The 19,546-nt window shown below is 55.1% G+C and overlaps 8 protein-coding genes across 8 annotated transcripts; 4 read left to right on the top strand and 4 right to left on the bottom strand.

Moving 5' to 3' along the window:
• Positions 1-353: 353 nt before the first annotated feature.
• On the bottom strand, positions 354-1,733 carry BO80DRAFT_422760 (putative ubiquitin conjugating enzyme (UbcK)). The gene is made up of 4 exons (XM_025718891.1): positions 1,594-1,733; positions 1,382-1,496; positions 966-1,298; positions 354-914 (listed from the first exon to the last, which is right to left on the bottom strand). The coding sequence occupies exons 2-4, from the start codon at positions 1,486-1,488 to the stop codon at positions 809-811; spliced, it is 546 nt and encodes a 181-aa protein (XP_025578160.1). The 5' UTR covers positions 1,489-1,496; positions 1,594-1,733; the 3' UTR covers positions 354-808.
• A 619-nt stretch (positions 1,734-2,352) lies between these two features.
• On the top strand, positions 2,353-4,498 carry BO80DRAFT_376038 (putative serine/threonine protein kinase). The gene is made up of 2 exons (XM_025716642.1): positions 2,353-2,708; positions 2,777-4,498. The coding sequence occupies exons 1-2, from the start codon at positions 2,623-2,625 to the stop codon at positions 4,287-4,289; spliced, it is 1,599 nt and encodes a 532-aa protein (XP_025578159.1). The 5' UTR covers positions 2,353-2,622; the 3' UTR covers positions 4,290-4,498.
• A 450-nt stretch (positions 4,499-4,948) lies between these two features.
• On the top strand, positions 4,949-7,098 carry BO80DRAFT_348785 (uncharacterized protein; the record flags this gene model as incomplete). The annotated part of the gene is made up of 2 exons (XM_025715472.1): positions 4,949-4,991; positions 5,102-7,098. 2 exons carry the CDS (start codon positions 4,949-4,951, stop codon positions 7,096-7,098), a joined length of 2,040 nt encoding a protein of 679 aa, XP_025578158.1.
• Positions 7,099-7,556: 458 nt separating this feature from the next.
• On the top strand, positions 7,557-9,175 carry BO80DRAFT_272493 (3,4-dihydroxy-2-butanone-4-phosphate synthase RIB3). Its single transcript, XM_025714838.1, has 3 exons — positions 7,557-7,974; positions 8,048-8,165; positions 8,238-9,175. The coding sequence occupies exons 1-3, from the start codon at positions 7,911-7,913 to the stop codon at positions 8,743-8,745; spliced, it is 690 nt and encodes a 229-aa protein (XP_025578157.1). The 5' UTR covers positions 7,557-7,910; the 3' UTR covers positions 8,746-9,175.
• Positions 9,115-10,513, bottom strand: BO80DRAFT_422757 (transcription factor TFIIE subunit TFA2). The gene has a single exon (XM_025718890.1). It carries the CDS (start codon positions 10,291-10,293, stop codon positions 9,409-9,411), a length of 885 nt encoding a protein of 294 aa, XP_025578156.1. The 5' UTR covers positions 10,294-10,513; the 3' UTR covers positions 9,115-9,408.
• Positions 10,514-10,654: 141 nt separating this feature from the next.
• On the top strand, positions 10,655-11,309 carry BO80DRAFT_272400 (putative filament-forming protein (Tpr/p270)). The gene is made up of 2 exons (XM_025714837.1): positions 10,655-11,177; positions 11,233-11,309. The coding sequence occupies exons 1-2, from the start codon at positions 10,882-10,884 to the stop codon at positions 11,258-11,260; spliced, it is 324 nt and encodes a 107-aa protein (XP_025578155.1). The 5' UTR covers positions 10,655-10,881; the 3' UTR covers positions 11,261-11,309.
• Positions 11,310-17,087: 5,778 nt separating this feature from the next.
• On the bottom strand, positions 17,088-18,237 carry BO80DRAFT_491579 (transferase hexapeptide domain protein). Its single transcript, XM_025723707.1, has one exon. It carries the CDS (start codon positions 18,125-18,127, stop codon positions 17,231-17,233), a length of 897 nt encoding a protein of 298 aa, XP_025578154.1. The 5' UTR covers positions 18,128-18,237; the 3' UTR covers positions 17,088-17,230.
• A 146-nt stretch (positions 18,238-18,383) lies between these two features.
• On the bottom strand, positions 18,384-19,292 carry BO80DRAFT_491578 (Mg-dependent acid phosphatase). The gene is made up of 2 exons (XM_025723706.1): positions 19,038-19,292; positions 18,384-18,981 (listed from the first exon to the last, which is right to left on the bottom strand). Exons 1-2 carry the CDS (start codon positions 19,229-19,231, stop codon positions 18,525-18,527), a joined length of 651 nt encoding a protein of 216 aa, XP_025578153.1. The 5' UTR covers positions 19,232-19,292; the 3' UTR covers positions 18,384-18,524.
• Positions 19,293-19,546: the final 254 nt, after the last annotated feature.

The raw sequence follows: 19,546 nt of genomic DNA, 5'->3' as shown, positions 1-19,546 counted from the left end.
CTGGAGTTGAGGTCCTGAATTACTGTCTTTTGGTTATATAACCATGTTACTATCGATAGATAGTAAACAGAAGTTATGAGAAATATACGGGGTATGGTTTGTAATATGTATTGTGGGAACAATGTAACTCCCGGTCAATGGTTGGTGGGTGACTGTTTGTTTGCTAGGGATGGGGCCGTGGTACATCCATGATCACTTCATTGTTCGTTGATAATGGATGGGATGGTTGGGGTAAGTGAGGGTGATGTATGGACTACGCATGATGCACTACATTTCATGTATGATGCTGTGTGTGGATGTGTGTCTGAGATGTGCGGAGCTCTAGTAGTTTATATTCCATGTTCTGGACTTGATCATCAACAAAGTACTCCTTATATCATATCTTATTATATGCCAGTATCAACAAGTTCCATATTCCAAAAGATACAAATGAAGCTACCTTTGTTCAAGTGACAGCCTTGTACTATGTAGTAGAAGAAGCTATCAAGGAACCTCAACATCATGGCCAGGTAAGAATAAACAGCAGCACGAACAACGACAAGAAAAAGCAGGGTATTTATTCCCGGGACACGCGGGGGGCTCCTGTATTTCCATTCCAACCGGGGTCCCAAACGAAACCCACCCCAATCCATGAACTCCTGAAAATCATCGGTGCAAAGAAGAAGATATCATAACTTCTGACGAAGGCCAGAATGCACCATGCAACCGTTGCCCCCAAGTCAAACGCACAGACCCCGATCTCATGCAATGCAAGTCGGTCCGTTCCATGTCTGCGGGAACAGCCGAAAGGACGATCATAGACAGCGGTTTACTCAATGTCTTCGATGTCGCGGTGCCGGGCCAGAACGTGGCGCTTGTATTCTTCTTGGTTGGTGTCCCAGAGTTCGGCGGCTTGGGCGTTAAGGGGGCTCGCGCTGTGGATTGTTAACATGGGTGACCCCACGGTGTGAGGGGATGGGCTTTACTTGTTGGGCTCGCCCAGCAGACTCTGCAGACTGAGGAGGACACTCTGCACGTTGTAGACGGCGCTCCACTTGTCCTTCAGAATATCCAGACAGATACGGCCGGAAAAGTCGACATTGGGGTGGTAAATGGGGGTCTTGAAGAGGACGGTGGGCGGAGCGTAGGGGTAGTTGCTAGGGAACGCGAAGGAGAGTCGGAAAGTGAGGCCTTCGTAGGGGGTGTCATTAGGTCCGCTGATGGTGGCGGTCCAGGAGAGGAGGTTGCCGTCGGCGTCTGGGAAGGCCGAAATTCCCGGGGAGGGGGAGAGCATCAGCTGCATCAGTTCGGCTTGGAGGCTGGAGAGAGAGAATGATGATCAGTATACCGAATTCCGGAGAAGAAGGGGATTGCGGGCTGCATTCAGCGTCGTGAGACGAACCGCTTGGTAACGCCCTGAATGTCGTTCCTCTGGGCTGAGGGGTTGAGCTTGGACGCTTCATGGGCGTCAGGAGCCGAGTTCTGGGTGTCTTCCATGGTGTAATCCATTCTGGAGTCTAAAAAAGACGGGGGAGTGAGTCGTGGGTTTAAGAGGAGCTGATGAGGAGGGTTGAGTTTCCGGGATGGGAAGAATGCCAGGCAAGGTTAACGGACCGTCGTAATCGGCAGAGGGAAGAGGAGAAGAAGAAAGTTGGTGGTCTGGAATGACGCCGGATCCGAACGCAGCGGGACAGTTGGCTGGACCCACCCGATGAACCCCTGGTGCTGGGAAACTCTGAAGGCCTCGATGAAACGTTAGGAGGAGGGGAACTAGGAAGAGGAAGAGGGTGTTTGTCCACTAGAATTTACGGAGTAGTTCGAGAAGACTGGAGAGACTGGAGAACTGGTGGAAAACGCCATCCGGACAATAATGGGGGGGGGGGGGGGCTTTGTTTACTCGGCCATCCGCCGGGCAACGCCGCCTCGATGGATTCTGTTGGGCTCCACCAGATGACCGGTCCAGATCACCGTCAACCGTCATGCATCGGGATCTTGCTCGCGTGGTGTCCTCCTCCCATTCACATTACTGGGGTACTTGTCCAACAATCGTGTGGATTGGACAAAGGTAATTCATTGTAGGGGAAGCCCAATCAAGTCCGATTGAAGGTGTCCTGGATGTCTGTGCCATGCCGGTGCTCTGTCCCCCGCCGGGATATGCTACTACTAGTTATCGATTGGCTGCGGCGGGTCCGGCTGGAAGGCGGGCAGCCAGCGAGATGCAACGCAACTGACGGATGCACGACAGCCACTCGACTACGGAGGACTGACATGGTATATCGACAGTAGATCATGCGCGGTCAACTAGTCGATTTCACGCTCGTAGCTACATCGCTCCAGATTACTCCTGTATACATCTCTCTGTCGATTCTAGTATTCTCACTTTCCCTTCTTTTTTCAAGAACCCCCATCATGATGTTGGGGCCGCTCAAGGCTGCGCCCCGGCAGCCTATCAACACATTACCCAAAGAGGATAAAGTGGCTCTCGCGTCCGCCCGCGCGTTCCCAGCAGCTTCGTTTTCCTTCCATCGCCCTTGATACTCGCCACCACTCCCGATCATGCTTCAGTCTGGTCCTTCTGTGTCTTGATCCGTGAAGCCCAGTTGATCAGTCACGATCCGATCGTCCCCGTGAGTCTCTGCCACCATGCATCACTCTCAGCTGGCCCCGCTGCCGAATGACTTGCCGTTTCGAATCGTTTCCAAAACAATCGGCCAGGGCGCCTATGCTTGGTACGATCGCTCTGTGAAGTCTGTTGTGTGACATAATGGACCCCTCACTGACGAATTCTCACGCACAGTATCAAGAAAGCAGTTCCATCCTACACAGACAATCCCGTCTTCGCAGTCAAGTTCATCCATAAAGAATACGCCGCGCGTCATGGCAAGGTCAGCCCGCGACAGCTCCAGATGGAGGCAACGGTTCACAAACATATCGGGGATCATAACAACATAATATCCTTTTTCCAAACTGGCGAGGATGATGTCTGGCGTTGGATCGCAATGGAGCTGGCTGAGGGCGGCGATTTATTCGACAAGATCGAGGCCGATGAGGGCGTCGGCGAGGACATCGCGCACGTGTACTTCTCGCAGCTCATCAGTGCCGTGGGCTACATGCATTCCAAGGGGGTGGGGCATCGGGACATCAAGCCGGAGAACATGTTGTTGACGGCCGACGGGAATCTGAAGATTGCAGATTTCGGGCTCGCAACCTTGTTTGAGTACAAGGGCGTGACCAAGTTATCTACGACTTTTTGTGGGAGTCCGCCCTATATTGCACCCGAGGTGATCCACTGCAGTAGCAAGAATACGATAAAAGGCACAGGCTACCGACCAGACCTGGTGGACATCTGGTCCTGTGGGATTGTCCTCTTTGTCCTCTTGGCGGGCAACACGCCGTGGGATAGCCCGACAGAGACCAGTTACGAATTCCAGGAATACCTTGCGACCAATGGACGTACATCCGATGAGCTTTGGCAGCAGTTGCCCCCAGCGACTCTCTCGCTACTGCGTGGCATGCTGAATATTGACCCGACCAACCGGTTCTCCTTGGAGGATGTGCGGAGACATCCCTGGTATACTCGACCAAACAGATATCTGTCTCGAAATGGCACACTACGGGACCCGATCAACTTGGCTACAACCATGTTCGAGTCGCTACATATCGATTTCTCCCAAGATCCTTTCGCTCAACCCCACGGGGGTAGTTTTGGTGGGGGCCGGATGGACATTGACGTGGGCGACAACATTGACGCGGAGCAAAGAATATCTTCCACACAACCGGAGATGCCGCGGCCTGACATGCTGGTCGATTGGGATACGCCCCGATTGGTAGATGTCTTTTCGTCAACACAACCGCTGGGCCGGCCATTCTCCGACACGTCAGCGCTCGACCAGCTGGAGGACGAGCCGTCCATGTCACAATTTTCGCCTCATCCGTCCGTGCCGCTCAGTCGGACCCAGAGGGCTCAGCGGTTCCATGATATTGTGCCTTCCCGCCCTATGACCCGATTCTTCTCCACGTGGGAGCTCAAGATTTTGGTCCCCCTCCTCTGCGAGGCGCTGCATCGTCTGGGTGTCCCCGTTCCTGCGGTTCCCGCCGTTTCCGCAGGAGACACTGCCGCGACGCTTCGGATCGTTACCCGGGATGGAAGGATGTGCGCTCTACAGGGCAAAGTTCTGATCGAGTGCGTGTCCGAGGGTCTTTTTGAGATAGAATTCATGAAAGTGAAGGGCGATCCGCTGGAATGGCGGCGATTCTTCAAGAAGGTGGCCGTTCTCTGTAAGGATGCCGTCTACAAGCCCGACAGCTAGGACAGGGTTAGAGACGAGCTTGACCTCTTGGCCAGGCATCCGTGATTTGCAGTTTGCTTCATGTCACGTCTGACGGTTCATGTACGAGTAATGTTATTTAATGATTGGGTCTGGAATGGGCAGGAAAGGGCAACGGGTTAGTTGGGTATTATGCTCTGACCAATTGCTGGGGTTAATTCTGGCTAAAATTAATACCATGAGAATGGAAGGCTTCGGAGAAACGTCAAGAATCCGTGCCGGGGCACAAGCCCGTGGCTATATATAGCCCGCCGCCGATAGCGTTGGAATGCTGGACCAGCCATTGTTCCCATGCCACAGGAGTTTGGGTTACAGTAGGGGGTCACCCGCGGCTTCTAGACCACGTCCTTGAGGGCCCAGTAACTTGAAGGTGACTAATAAGTATAGTTACGAGCAACAACAATTTGTCCTAGGAATTGAAGATGACTGGCGACGCCATACTCAGGACTCCGACGTAGTCGCTGCCCGCCAGCTGGTCGGCCTGCACATCACCACGTGACGCCGGTCTAGATGGCGGATTGTGGGGGGATAAATTGGAGCTTCATCCCCAAGAAGCAATTATGGCCTTTGCTTACACCCTCGTCGCACAAGCCAAATGAGTCCGCTCGGCCCTCAATGGTTTTCTTGCCCCAGCCTCACCCATGGAGAAGCTCCCCGTAGAGATTCTCTGCGAGATTATTGACTGTACGCCGGTCGCCCCCTTTCATCCCAGGATCCATGTTACCCCACACCATCGGTTTCATGCCATGTGCTAGACGGTTAGACCATCAACAGCAAAGCTAACGCGCCCTTAGATCTCACCCCACATGAGCGGGTACAGCTTCAATCCGTCTCGAGGCGGCTGTTCTCCGTCGCCCGCGATAATAATCTCTGGCGGCTCCACTGTTTCGAAGAGTCATGGAGCGCTCCCGGAGCCTTGCGTCCCGCCACCAACAGGGCGCCCGAGAGCCTCGTCTCCAACTCCGCGGCGTCCCTCCGCTCACTAGGCCAGACCTCGCTTCGGTCGCTTATCCAGCCAGGCGCGTCCCGGCCTAACGAGGCTACACCAGAGGGTCTGGATCAATCACCGTCGTATGGTCTGCGTTCCAGAGCGGCGGCGTCGTGGGACCCGTCTTACGAAGGGGAAGAGGTCAACTGGTACTCGGAGTATATCGCTCGGAATGGACCGATTTCGCTTAGCTGGATGCAGCAACCCTTCACAAGGGTATCCCAGGGCGGGAAAAGGGAATATCGTGAGGTCAAAGGCATGGGGCTGCTTCGAGACTGGAGCTCTGCCAGACAGAATAAAGTGGTTGCACCCCTTGATGATGGCAGTGTCTGCATCTGGGATCTGAATCACTCGCACTCTATTGGGTCCCAAAGCACCAAGGGTAAGGTCCTCGGCGTCAGCTCCCCGGGGATCTTGACGGCCAACCGGTCTGGAAGACGGGACAACCCCGGAGCGAAGCAAGCCTTGGAATTCGTGAACCTTGGAGAATGCGTCAGTGTAGACTCCATGCGTCGGAGAGCCTACTTGGCTGTCGGGAACATTCTGAACGAGGTCGACCTCGAGACACTTAGCGTTATTTCTCAGCAACGCTTCCCATGGTCTGTTTTTGCACTGTCTCAGGAGACAGATTACTCGGTGCCGTTGACGCTGGCAACCACTCTCAGTCTTCATATTTACGACGGCAGGATGTCAGCGACGGAGGAAGAAGAGGCTATCAATCTACGCTGCGAGGAGCCGACGGTATCGCTCGTCCCCAAGTCCCAGATCTATGCTCCTCCAGATTCGCCTCTTCTCCAACTTCAACCAAACGGCCGGCCTCCGCACCGGATACGAAGCCCGGACCCTTCAAACAACAGTGACAACTACGCACCGTTATTTCAACCCGGACCGCTGTCCCTTCTACACCCTCCTGCGCCGCATGTGAATTCGATCTTCCTCGCAGGCCGGTTTCCCAGCATCTTACAATACGACCGTCGCTTCTTCCCGCGACTACAAAACACAATCCACTCCGGTGGCCAACTCTGTGGGCTTGCGGCGGTTCCTGCGCCGCGATTCCCTGTTTTCTCCAACTCTGAGTTTCCAACTTCTCACAAACTGGTAGCCTGCGGTGACTATAAAGGACGGGGTTCTCTTGAGCTCTACAACCTCACCCCTTCCGGCAGCAACATCAAGGCCGATCCTTCGGGCTGCTCGTCCACTCTGTCTACAGTGTATCAGAACCGGCAGAGTGTCGCCAGATCGAAGGTGCTCTCAGTCGAATCTCACGGGACACGAATCGTATACTCCGACGCAGACGGCAACATCAAGTGGGTGGAGCGCGATGGACGGGCCGAAGTCCGTCGTCTGAACATTAATGCCTACCAACCCCAGCGCAGGTGGTATGGGCAGCCCAATGGGGACACCTCGTCATCTATTCGCTCAGGAACCAGTGCTGGTGCCGATGGCGAGGACGGAAACACGCCCGGCCTGTGGGGCAGCTTATCACGTTCTCGCAATGATGGTGAAGTCGCTCGGAAAGTTCTCCCGACGGGCGGCAGCTTGACGGGCGATGAGCTCCTAGTCTGGACTGGAGAACACCTCGGACGCATCAGGTTCTCCAATGTGCCAGACGCCGACCTGGATCTGGACGATGAAGATGAAGACATGGCTATTGATGGGAGCATCCCGGAAGCCGAGCGCGAGGTGAGACGGAAGAAACGACGGGACCTACGGCAGCGGGAAGAGGAGTATGCTACCATGATGCGGAAGGCACTGGAGAGGCAGGCCGATGAAGTGAGGCGGATGGGCGGCCTGGGACTGTGACCGGGGATTTCTCTCTTCGAAGATCGAAGAAGCCCATATGATTTAATGCTTGTGTTTCCATCATTTGCATGCGGCCTTTGGCAAGATCGTTGGTTTGATTGAATGATGCCTCCAGTTCGGGCTTGTTTAAGAGTGGCGATACCCCTGAACTTTAGATAGAATCCGTGAGTTATCATCTATAGAGCGGGGATAAGACATTTCCCTATCGTGTCCTTTGCACAGTATCAGCTGGTGAACCGAGTTATTGCCTAGTTTCCGCCGTTTTCGGGCGCGGCGATGGGCCTTTGTCGTTAGCCGGAACGGCCTCGGCCACCGCGATGACTGGCTTCTGACAAACCATTAGTGAGCCCGTTCATTTCGCCTTCCTTCGTATTCTTTCAAAGTCTCCTGGTCCTCGCTCCCTGCTGCATCGGTCTCATTCTTCTGATTCTACCATTCTTCACCAGCGAATCCCTTAGAACTCTTACCTCATAAAGAAAACCCACCTCTTCACGCCCCGCCATCTCCGAATCCGAGCCTCCGAATCTCCGCCCCGATAGAGAGTCCTCCGGCCTGTTATCGCGTGGGAATCGCAATTGCACCATTTTCTCGAGCACAGTCACTAGCCATTGAGCTTGCCCATTTATAAAAAGCCAATTGCACTTACACCTCCATCCCGGTCCATCAATCTTTATTCCACCAAGCAAACCACCAAGGTAGCATTCATCCCTCCCGCCTACCGCAGCAGAAGCCAACCCCGCCTCCAATTCCGCAACGAGGGGCACAATCCACAACCAACCCCTCTATCCAAATCAATTCAATCCACTCCAAACATGCAATCTCCTTCGGACCCTGCCCACCAATTCGACTCGATCGAAGACACAATAGCAGCCTTCAGTGAGTCATCCACCGACCTACTTTCTCCCCTCACCCCGGGGCAACCCAACACTAACAAGCACGCAACCCCCAGAGAACGGCGAATTCATCATCGTACTGGACTCTCAAGACCGCGAAAATGAAGGCGATCTCATCATCGCCGCTGAGTCAATTACCCCGGCGCAAATGGCCTTTCTCGTTCGCCACACTAGGTACCCTTCCTTCACCCCTCTCGCCCCCTCACAACCAATTGACATCCATCTAACGTACGAAACCAACAACAGCGGCCTGATCTGCGCCCCCGTCACCCCCGAAATCGCACAACGCCTGGACCTCCCCCAAATGGTGACCGAGAACGCCGACCCCAAGGGAACCGCCTACACCGTGTCCGTGGACGCGAGCGACGCCTCCGTGACGACGGGGATATCGGCCCAGGACCGCGCCCTCGCGTGTCGCATTCTGGGGTCTCCCACAGCGCGGGCCGAGGATCTGCGCCGTCCGGGACATGTGATTCCGTTGCGGGCGCGGAGCGGCGGTGTCCGAGAGCGCAGGGGACATACAGAGGCAGCGGTGGAGTTCTGTCGCTTGGCCGGGAAGACGCAGGCGGGTGTGATTGCGGAGTTGGTGGAGGATGGAGAGGTCGTGGAGGGTGTTGCGGAGATTGGGGGAAATAATGGCATGATGAGACGTGATGGGTGTTTGAAGTTTGGGAAAAAGTGGGGGATTAAGGTGTGTACGATTGAGGATTTGGTGGAGTATGTGGAGAGAGTGGAGGGTGTGAATGGGCAGTGAGTGTTTTCTTCCTCTTTCTTTTTATTTGAATATTGCATGTCGGTGGTGTTTGTATCTTTATCTTTATCTCCTTCTTTTCTTCCTTGATTCCTCGATCTTATGTCTTCTTTTTACCCCCTGTCTTCTTGTTGTCTGTTTCTCTTGATGGCATTGTACATGCATGCTCTTAGTTGTTCATATCTCTTCTCTTTTGCTTCCTGCGACCATCTCGATGGATGGATTCAAGGTTTAAAAAAGGGAAAACGGAAAAGGGTGGATAGATTGGAGGGTTATGGACAGGGGCGGTTTTCGTCAATAGAATTGTTCAGACGTGGATTTGAGCCTAGATGTATACATAAGTACTTGTCGAAGGGTTAAGATACCTAGATTAGTACTCCGATATGTTTGAACTATATCTCGTGTGGAATAATACAGACAGAGCATACAAAGTATAGAACAGTCACTCTAAATCATTCAATTATCCGGGTATCGATTTTGCTGTATAGTTTTACATAAAAGCCACCACAACCGGAAGATCACTTCCGGGGGGAAGTAAGAATAACGAACGCACCAATCCGCAGTCCCATGTCTATGAACCCATAAACGCCAATATAATGCAATGTAAGCCAGATCCCAGCGATAGCAAATGGCATACTGTTTAAGCAATTAAAGAAAAAGGTGGCACTACCGTTTGAGGTGCGAATAATCCCTCAAAACGCCCATCATATGGGTGTTGGTAGTCTTGCCACTGCGCCGAGGCTTCTTCACCTTCTTATGCTCCATCTTGGGCCGGGCCTTGACGACCTTGTTCTTGTTCGTGGGAACAATACCGGCCTTCTCCAGCTCCTCCTTGACCGCCTGCTGATCCGGAACCTTAATCTTCTCCCAGATCTGACGGAACTCATTGTCAAAGTGCTGGATCAGGGACGGATCATTGGCCCAGACCATCTTCGCATGGTCATCCTTCTTGTTCCGGGTCACGAGCAGCTTCCCTTCCTTCTCAAGCTTGTTGATCGCGTCCTCCACGTTCGGCCATCCCTCTCGGAGTTCCCGAACACTCATCCCCGCACCGGTCGACTGGGCCTGCAGTTTCTGGAGGAGCTGCTCCGCGGTACGGATGTTGTGGGGCGGACGGAAGCTGAAGGTGCCTTCTCCATTTGCGCCGCTGGGATCGTATTGGACCTTCTCGTGCATCTGGAGAATGCTCCGAAGAGCCTGGATATAGCCTTGGTCGTTGGCCCGGTGCTGGAGGGACAGATAGGAGACGATATCGCCGAACTTGAGAGGAACCCCCTTGGACTTCATGTGCTCGATGGCAAAGACGACCTGGGTCATGATGTCCTTGCCCGTGCCCGTGTTGGCGGGCTGCGAGTAGACGATGTCCGCATCGTGCCGTTTACGCTTCGCTTCCTCGCCGGGTGTGGGCGTAGATGTAGAAGACGGAAGCTGAGAGCTGCTGGCGGAGTTGGTATTGTTGTTGTGCACGAAACGCCGCTGGGCCGGCATGCGGGCTGCATAGTCGACGACGCCGGCACTGAAGCTCTTCAGCTGCTGTTGGAGATGCGACATGTTGGCGGTGGAGAGACAAGGTCACAGCTGCGAAGGGGACGTGGAAGGCTGGGCCAAGGGCCAGGTGAGGTTGAGCGAGGCCTCGCTCTGGGAGAGCACGGATGAGCTCTGTTAACGACCGTGATATTTCATATGAGAACTGAGGGGAGTGAGCCAGTCCCGGGGAGGTAGAGAACGGCCGGCGGGGTGAGAGAGGGAGATGAAGGAAAGATCCTCGTCATCGCCGCCGGGAGACTTTGCGAGGCCGCCGTGGCCGGCCAGCCTGAGGCGGAGAGCATTCCACGTGATTCCACCCGGGCGCTAACCGCATAGAGTAGGGAGCCTCTCGCCGTCCTCGCTGCTCGTCCATCTCATCGCAACCCTCCGTTGTCTTTCATTGACAATCCATCTTTCTCTTTCCCCCACGCCCCTTCATGGCCTAGTCGGCTTCTTGGAGTCTGTGCGCTCACACTAAGGGGAATTCCATTTCAGCGCGCCGCAGACTTATCTCAACCACCTATCCTATCATCATCCCCTCAGTTGCGTCTCGACATAGCTCGGCAATAGCATTACTTTCCATCATCTAGCAGCTATTGCTGCCGGCAGCACATGGTAATCATGGCTGCTGTTACAATTGAGCTACCCTTTCTTTCTTCTCACTACGCCGTTGCCGAATCGACGCTGAGCACCCTCACCCAAGCTCCCACGGTCGAGCTAGTCAATCAACTCTTCGAAGCCATCACGAAAAAGGCACGCGAGCACGATGAGCTCAAATCCGATAAGATACGCCTGGAAGTGGAGTTGGACAATGCTGTTCGCTCCAGCGACAACAAAATCAAGGTCCTGAAGAGCTCGGTCGAGAAGGGTCATGCCGAAGTCGAAGAGACGAGGAAGAAACTCCACGAGTCCGGTTAGTCACCGTGAAGTTTCCGCCACCGCGCGCTTACTTACGCCTCACAGAAAATGCTCGATCGTCCTTGGAATCTGAAATCTCTTCACTCAAGTCGTCCTCTACGTCCAACGAGTCCGAAGTGAGCTCACTGAAGTCCCGCATCACCTCACTCGAAGCTTCCAACCGGGACACTCTATCCCTTCTTGAGTCCAAGTCTGCGGCCTACGACAAACTTGCCGAGGAACTTTCCACTCAGCACAAGAAAACCATCGAACTGAGACGCGAATTGTCCACCGCCGAACAGAACCTCCAAGCCGCAAACTCTGCATCCGCCAGTGCTAAGTTCCGCGAACAGAGCCTCCAACAGGATTTGGACCTGACAAAGAAGAACAACGAGTGGTTTGAGACGGAATTGAAAACGAAATCTGCTGAATACTTGAAGTTCCGCAAGGAGAAGAGCGCTCGGATCTCGGAGCTCCAACGTGAAAACGAGGAGATCAGTGCGAACGTTGACTCTTTGAGACGGAGCGAGAATGCCCTCAAGAGCCGTCTCGATGAGGTGGAACAGCGCTACGAAGAAGCGCTCTCCAGCATCCAGCAGCTCAGAGAAGAGGCCATACAAACCGCGGAGTCGTTCAGGATCGAATTGGACAGCGCCAATAGACTGGCTCAATTGCAGTCGAATTCCGCGGAGACTTCCAAGCAACGTGCGAAGGAATGCCAACTGGCCCTGGACAAGGCAAGAGAAGATGCTGCGGAGGAAATCTCCCGGCTTCGCGTGGAAGTCGAGACGGAACATGCCGACAAAGAAGCCGCTGAGCGTCGTGTCGCGGAACTTGAGCTCACGGTCAGCCAACTCGAATCCGACGGTTTCGCTGGACGGAGATCCATGAGTCCCGCTCTCAATGGCGGAGCACCCAGCACACCGATGCGTTCTAGTACCCCCGTGGGCGCATTCTCGCCTAGAGCCTCGCGTGGCAAGGGCGGACTTACCCTGACGCAGATGTACACCGAATACGACAAAATGAGAACATCGCTGGCGGTGGAACAGAAGACAAACCAAGAACTTAGATCAACTCTGGACGAGATGGTTCAAGATCTTGAGGCTAGCAAGCCCGAGATTGACGAGCTGCGTGCGGATCACGCCAGACTAGAGAACGCCGTCGTCGAGATGTCTAACATCTTAGAGACGGCCGGAAAGGAACGTGACGATGCTACGAAGGAGGCAAGAAAGTGGCAAGGCCAGGTGGAGGGATTGGCCCGGGAGGGAGACATCCTGCGTCAACAACTAAGGGACTTGAGTTCGCAGATCAAGGTCTTGGTCCTGGAGAATGCTATTTTGAAGGAAGGCGAGGCTACCTACGACCGGGAGGAACTCGAGAAGATTGCGCGCAAGGAAATCGATGACTCCTCTGCGGATCTCAACCCCACTGGACGGTTCATCAGTCGCAACCTGATGACGTTCAAGGATCTTCATGAGCTCCAAGAGCAGAATGTGACTCTCCGACGTATGCTGAGAGAGCTGGGAGATAAGATGGAGGGCGCAGAAGCCCGGGAGCAGGATGCCCTTCGTCAGCAAGAGCAGGAAGAGCTAAAGGATCTCAGAATCCGGGTGCAGACATACCGGGATGAAATTGCCAACCTGGTTGCCCAGACAAAGAGTTATGTTAAGGAGAGGGACACCTTCCGGAGCATGCTAACCCGCCGCCGTCAAACCGTTGGCGATGCTTCCGTCTTTTCCCAATCTCTTCCTCTGGGCGCGGCTCCTCCTGTTGCTTCGGACGAGCAGGCCAAGGATGCCCCCGACTACGCTGATTTACTACGTAAGGTGCAGGCACACTTCGACAGCTTCCGTGAGGAGTCTGCCACCGACCACTCGGCTCTGAAACAACAAGTCAACGAGCTTTCCCGGAAGAACAGTGAATTGATGAGCGAAATTAGCCGCTCCAGCAGCCAGCTCGGTGCCGCCACTCAGAGAGCTGAGCTTCTCCAGAGCAACTTCAATATGCTCAAGAGCGAAAATGCAGAGCTGCAGAAACGCTATGCCACGCTTTTCGAGAACGCCAACCGGCAAGACATTAAGACCCAGCAAGCTGCCGAAGACTTGGTGGAGATGAAGGGTCTTGTCGAGAGCCTGCAGCGGGAGAATGCGAACCTCAAGGCTGAAAAAGATCTCTGGAAGAACATTGAAAGGAGACTCATTGAAGACAACGAGACTCTGCGGAACGAAAGAGGCCGCCTTGATTCTCTCAACGGCAATCTTCAGACCATCCTCAACGAGCGGGAGCACACCGACGCCGAGAGTCGTCGTCGGCTGCAGGGCAGCGTAGAGTCTCTTGAATCGGAGCTCCAGTCCACCAAGCGGAAGCTGAACGATGAGGTAGAGGAGGGCAAGAAGGCGGCGCTGCGCAGGGAATACGAGCATGAGCAAAGTCAGAAGCGTATCGATGACCTGGTGACAAGCCTGGGTTCAGTCCGGGAAGAGTTAGTCGCCGCGAAGACGACGAGAGACCATCTGCAGTCGAGGGTTGATGAGCTCACTGTCGAGCTGCGCAGCGCTGAAGAGCGCCTTCAGGTTGTGCAGTCCAAGCCCAGTATCTCCGCTGCGCCTGCTGAAGCGCCTGTGACTTCGGAAGAAGGCCAGGAGAGCGGGTTGACGCGCGAACAGGAGCTGGGTATTGAGGTCTCCGAGCTGAAACGTGACTTGGAACTTGTCAAGCAGGAACTTCAGCACGCTGAGGAGCGCGTTGAAGATTACAAGGCTATCAGCCAGCAGAGTGAGGAACGCCTGCAGTCTATGACTGAGACCCAGGAGCAGTTCCGGGAGGAAACAGACAGCCTCATTGAAGAGAAAGACAAGAAGATTCAGGATCTTGAGAAGCGGATTGAAGAAATCTCGTCCGAGCTTTCGACAACAAACAGCGAACTTACCAAGCTGCGCGACGAACAAGGGGAGGCTGGTCGTCGCCTGGAGGAGCAGAAGGCCGCCTTGGAAGCGGAGATGACCAGACTGAAGGATGAAAATGAACGCCAGATCGCTGCTTCCCAGTTCCACCAGGAAGATCTCAAGGCACAGGCCGAAATTGCGCAGCACGCCCAACAGAACTACGAGAGCGAGTTGGTCAAACATGCCGAGGCCGCGAAGAACTTGCAACTGGTTCGTTCTGAAGCCAACCAGTTGAAGCTGGAAGTGGTCGAACTACGGACGCAGGCCGACACTTTCAAGAAGGACCTCTCGCAGAAGGAAGAAAGCTGGAACGAGCTCAAGGAGAGGTATGAAGGCGAGCTCGGCGAACTGCAGAAACGCCGCGAAGAGGTCCTTCACCAGAACGCGTTGCTTCATACCCAACTCGAGAACATTTCGAACCAGATCTCAGCCCTCCAGCGCGACCGAGCCAACATTCCGGAGGGTGATGAGGACGGAGAAGCGGGTGCTCCCAATTTGGAAGGCCTCCAGGAGGTGATCAAGTTCTTGCGTCGCGAGAAGGAGATTGTTGATGTGCAGTACCATCTGTCGACTCAAGAAAGCAAGCGTCTTCGGCAACAACTGGAATACACTCAGACTCAGCTTGATGAAGCGCGGCTTAAGCTCGAGCAGCAGCGTCGGGCGGCTGCGGACAGTGAGCACAGCGCTCTGAGCCATAACAAATTGATGGACACCTTGAACGAGCTGAACCTGTTCCGCGAGAGCAGTGTTACGCTGCGCAACCAGGTCAAGCAAGCCGAAACCTCGCTGGCTGAGAAGTCTTCTCGCATCGAGGAACTTGTGCAACAGATACAACCATTAGAGACAAGAATCCGGGAGCTAGAGAACGTGGTGGAGACGAAGGACGGCGAGCTGAAACTGCTGCAGGATGACCGGGACCGGTGGCAACAACGCACGCAGAATATCCTGCAGAAGTATGACCGTGTAGACCCGGCGGAAATGGAAGGACTGAAGGAGAATCTTGCTACGCTGGAAAAGGAACGCGACGAGGCGATCGCGGCCCGTGACACTCTGCAGGCGCAGGCTGCTGCATTCCCCGAACAGCTGAAGCATGCGGAAGATCGGGTGCAAGAGCTGCGCACGAAGCTCACTGACCAGTTCAAGGCCCGGTCCAAGGAGCTGACCGGTCGTATCAATGCCAAGCAACTGGAACTCAACAACGTCGTGCAGGAGAAGGAGGTTATCCAGGAGGAGTTGAAGACGACCCGGGAGGAATTGACTGAATTGAAGGCGAAGATGGCCGAGAAGCCAGCAGCACCCGCACCGGCCGTTGAAGGCACCACGGGAGTCGATTCGACGCCTGCCTCTCAGTTCCCTGCGCCAACGACGCAGCTGCCTGTCGCTGCTGACGACCAACGCGTGAAGGTTCTGGAGGAGAAGGTGCAACGTCTGGAGGCAGCACTTGCCGAAAAGGATGCGGTTCTGGCTTCCAAGGACACCGAGCACGAGACGAAACTTAAGGAACGGTCGGACCGGATGAAGGAGGTGTTCAACAACAAGCTGGCTGAGATCCGAGCTGCGCATCGGCAGGAAATGGAGCGGGTCAAATCTAGTCAGCAGGCTGCTCCACAGGAGCCCGCAACCCCTGCTCCCAAGACCGAGCAAGTTCCTGCGACGCCGGCGACTCCTGCGCCTCCCGCCACGCCTTCCAAGGAAGCTGGACTCCCTGAGCTGACGGACGCCCAGGCCCGGGAGCTTGTTGCGAAGAACGAAACGATTCGCAACATCATTCGGAGCAACATCCGCACTCAGGTGGCCAAGCAGAAGGAATCTGACAAACAGGAGACGCAAGCGAGCCAGGAGGCCATTGTGGCATTGGAGCAGAAGTTTAGCGAGGAGCGAGAAGCGCTGAAGAAGGCCCACGACGAGGGTCTGGAAGAGAAGATCAAGGCTGCGGTCGAGCTGTCGGATAAGAAATCGCTGGCCAAGCTGAGTATGCTGGACACGCGATACAGGACCGCGCAGGCCAAGATCGACGTGGTCCAGAAGGCTGCTACGGAAACCCCGCAGAAGCCCGTGGTCGAGGTGTGGGAGGTGGCCAAGGTCACCCGGGCTCCTCCAGCTGCACAAGCCAAGCCTGCGGTGGCTTCCCCGGCGGCCGCTCCGTCTCCCGCTCCCGCTGCAGCCCAGCCCGTCGTGCCCTCGCCATCGCCCGCTCCGCCGGCTACTCCTGCACCTACCCCGGCAGCTGCTCCCGTGGCTACACCGGTAGCTGCAAACCAACCCCAACCCACAGAGCCTGCTGCAGGAACATCGACCGAACCGCCGTCCGCTGAACCCGAACCACAGACGGCACCGCAACAACCTCCGGCCGAGCAGCCGGCAACGAATGGTCCTCCAAACCCATTCGGCCAGAGCCAAAACAAGCAGCCCGCGTCGCTGCCTAGCAAGCCCCCAGCTGGCACTGCTCCTGCGGCCTTGCGAGCGCTCACGTCCGGGCTGCCCGTCGCTAGAGGTGGCCGGACCGGCGGCCGCGGTGGCTCGCAGCAACAGAATCCTTTCGGCCAGCAACAACCGCAGCAGGCGCAAGGACAGGGCCAGCAAGCCCAGGCCCAGCAGGCACCCAGCCAGCGCGGTTCTGGTCTGCCGCGGGGCCGTGGAGGGAGAGGAGGTCATGGCCGTGGCGGCAATCAGAATGTCCAGGCCAATGCTTCCCAGCAAGGGCAGGCTAGCCCGGGCCGTAACTTGAATGCGCATGCTCGTCAGTTTGTTCCTCAGGGCAACAAGCGTGCTCGTGAGGATGGCGGAGAAGCGGGGGGTGAGGGCGGAGCGGGTGGAAAGCGGATGAGGGGAGGAGGCCATGCCCGGGGGTCTTAGATGATGCGGGTTTTTTTCTTTATGTACTTTATGCTAAATGTGCTGGGATAGGGTTCGTGAAAGTCTTACCATTGTCAGGGAATACTCATTTCTTTTGTTGGTCGGGTTTGTAAGAAGGTTCGTATGTTTCAAGCATAGTCAAGCGTGTATACAACTGTAGAATGATGCCATTATTGATGGGTATAGAGCAGAAACCATGTATCATAAACCATCATCCTCCACCACCCAATCCCCAACTCAATCCCCATGACACAGTATAAGATCTATCTCCTCCTCCCACCAATCAACCTCACCAACGCCTCCCTCTCCTTTTGCAACACCATTAACCTCGCATCCTCAATAACCCTCCCCTCCAGCCCCCCATTCCCATTCCCATTCGAATTCGCATTAACATTCAAACTCGACTCCACCTTCCCCGTAACCCTCGCCCGTCTCCTCTGTCCCCCACTCCCACTCCCACTCCCACCCCCCCAAACCACCATCCACTCCTTCACCACATCCCCCGGCGCGACCTCACACCCCGCACACACCCTGGAATGCGATCCCACCACCGCCCGCCGTCCAATCACCGCATGCGCCTCAATCCCACAACTCGAATGGATATGCGCCCCCGGGAGAATCTGTGCCCCGGGACTAATCGTCACATTGGATGAGATGCGCGTGGGCAGGATACTTCTTCCTCCTTCTCCTTCTCCTTCTTTTTTATCTGCTCTGTCGTGAGGATGCGTAGATGAGGACGATATTCCCGTTGATGAGGGAGGTTGTGGAACTGGCGTTGGTGTGAAAGGCGGTACCGCCGCCCCAATCACACACTTCTCACTAATGATACATCCATTCCCGATGATGATGGGTCCTTCGTGGGAGTAGATTCTTGCGCGGGGGTGGATGATTGTTCCTGAGCCGATGGAGATTGGATGGGGGCCTTGGATGAGGGCTGTTTCGGAGATCGTGGCGGTGGGGTGGGCGGTTATGGGGGCGCGAGTTGGGGGGTTGGAGGGGCGCGGTTGTTGGGAGGAGTGGTGTTGTGTGTGATGGTGGTGGTGGTGGTGGTGGTGGTGGGCGTGGGGGGGTTTGAGGTGCGTTGGTGTTGGTGTTGAGGGTGAGGTTTTGGGGGGTGGTGGTGGTGGGATTGGGGAGGTTGAGCGGTGGCGGGGGTCCATTGGGTTGTTGGTTGGTAGTCGTGAGATTTGAGAGGTGAAGGGGGAGGGAGTGAGGTGGGATGGTGTATTGTCGATTGGTAGGTGGGTGTGTTGAGGTGTTGTTGTTGTGGTGGTGATGGTGAAGGTAGGAAGAATAATGTCCGCGGAGGTGGATTGAGTTGGCGGAGACGGCACGGGGTAGATACTTAGTTGGAGTGAGTCCAGCAGCACAACCCCATATACTCCGTACTCTTTCATTCTTTCGAATACTTACAATCAGGATCTAACCTCTGATAACTAAGATGTACCTATATTATATTCAAAAGATTTATTTCCATCCGGGTATCTCTATACTCTACAAGAACCCAATCCAAACGCCAACACCCTATCCCATATCTACAATCATCCAAATCTAGCATCATTCTTCCTCTTCCTCCCCTTCCTTCTTCGACTTGATTCCATTCCTCTTCCGCCACGCCCGCACCCCCCGATCAACCTCCTCCCTCGTCATCCCATCCTTCACCAAGCAAAACGTCACCCCCAACTCCGTCTCGACATTGCGATTCCTCGCCTCATCATCAAAGAACAGCATCTCCTCATACGCCACGCTACTCGCCTGCTGAATGCGCGAGAAATGCTGCGTCTTGTTCGCCGGGAAAATCTGCACGTAGTCGAAGTAATCCAGCGCCCGCACTGACTTGGTCTTCGCCGCCGGGTTGTCGGAGAATGTGGGGATAATGTGTAGCGCTTTGAGCATGTCGCGGGCCAGGTCCGGGGTGTGGGTGCGGGAGGCCAGTGCTAGTGGGATGTTCTTGCTTTTGCAGGCGTAGATGATGGAGGAGACGGCGGGGTAGAAGGCGAAGGACTCGTTCCAGCTGTAGTTGATGAGTTAGTGGTTTGAACGATTGAAAGAGAGAAGAGAAGGGAGTACCGATCCGTGCAACGGGAGTTGTTGTCGCGAGGCTTGATAGGAGCGCTGACGTGCGTGTCGACCCAGAATGGCCACAGCGTGTAGTCGAGATCGAAGGCGATGAGTTTCGGGAGGGGCAGCCCGTCCGTGAAGGTGGCGGGCGAGATGGAGGCGTCCTCTAACGGCTGGGTGTTGGTTCTTTTGGTGCGCATCATGGTGGGAGATGAATTGCTGGGAATTCTGGGGTCGACACGCTATCTGCAAGCGTTGGGATGGTTGTCTGGGGAAGAGAAGAGAAGAGAAGATGGAGTTGGAGGCGATGGCGGGATGCATGAGGGGTCACGTGCGGGGAAGCAATGAAGGAGTATGAGGCCCGAAGAATGGGGCAGGGCTTCACTCGCAGAACTTCATTGATTAGTCTTAAGTATTCACATACACCGGATCCGCAACTCGGTGCCAAACACAGACTCTCCCAGTCCAGCACTTCCTTGCCTGACCACACGTACATCTTCCTCAGCTTTTCCCACTCT

The sequence above is a fragment of the Aspergillus ibericus genome (genome assembly GCF_003184845.1).
Source record: "Aspergillus ibericus CBS 121593 unplaced genomic scaffold BO80scaffold_8, whole genome shotgun sequence".
Lineage (NCBI taxonomy): Eukaryota > Fungi > Ascomycota > Eurotiomycetes > Eurotiales > Aspergillaceae > Aspergillus > Aspergillus ibericus.
The sequence above is the reverse complement of the archived record's forward strand: the minus strand, read 5'-3'. Positions and strand labels throughout refer to the sequence as shown.

Bases quoted from the DNA above. Each gene is read 5' to 3' on its own strand.
- BO80DRAFT_422760 (XM_025718891.1), bottom strand. From the start codon at position 1,488: ATGGATTACACCATGGAAGACACCCAGAACTCGGCTCCTGACGCCCAT. The intron at 1,299-1,381 runs GTTCGTCTCACG...CTCTCTCTCCAG, and splicing joins ATTCAGGGCGTTACCAAGCG to CCTCCAAGCCGAACTGATGC. The intron at 915-965 runs GTAAAGCCCATC...AACAATCCACAG, and splicing joins CTGCTGGGCGAGCCCAACAA to CGCGAGCCCCCTTAACGCCC.
- BO80DRAFT_376038 (XM_025716642.1), top strand. From the start codon at position 2,623: ATGCATCACTCTCAGCTGGCCCCGCTGCCGAATGACTTGCCGTTTCGA. The intron at 2,709-2,776 runs GTACGATCGCTC...TCTCACGCACAG, and splicing joins GGCCAGGGCGCCTATGCTTG to TATCAAGAAAGCAGTTCCAT.
- BO80DRAFT_272493 (XM_025714838.1), top strand. From the start codon at position 7,911: ATGCAATCTCCTTCGGACCCTGCCCACCAATTCGACTCGATCGAAGAC. The intron at 7,975-8,047 runs GTGAGTCATCCA...CGCAACCCCCAG, and splicing joins AGACACAATAGCAGCCTTCA to AGAACGGCGAATTCATCATC. The intron at 8,166-8,237 runs GTACCCTTCCTT...AACCAACAACAG, and splicing joins TTTCTCGTTCGCCACACTAG to CGGCCTGATCTGCGCCCCCG.
- BO80DRAFT_422757 (XM_025718890.1), bottom strand. From the start codon at position 10,293: ATGTCGCATCTCCAACAGCAGCTGAAGAGCTTCAGTGCCGGCGTCGTC.
- BO80DRAFT_272400 (XM_025714837.1), top strand. From the start codon at position 10,882: ATGGTAATCATGGCTGCTGTTACAATTGAGCTACCCTTTCTTTCTTCT. The intron at 11,178-11,232 runs GTCCGGTTAGTC...TACGCCTCACAG, and splicing joins ACGAGGAAGAAACTCCACGA to AAAATGCTCGATCGTCCTTG.
- BO80DRAFT_491579 (XM_025723707.1), bottom strand. From the start codon at position 18,127: ATGGACCCCCGCCACCGCTCAACCTCCCCAATCCCACCACCACCACCC.
- BO80DRAFT_491578 (XM_025723706.1), bottom strand. From the start codon at position 19,231: ATGATGCGCACCAAAAGAACCAACACCCAGCCGTTAGAGGACGCCTCC. The intron at 18,982-19,037 runs GTACTCCCTTCT...CATCAACTACAG, and splicing joins AACTCCCGTTGCACGGATCG to CTGGAACGAGTCCTTCGCCT.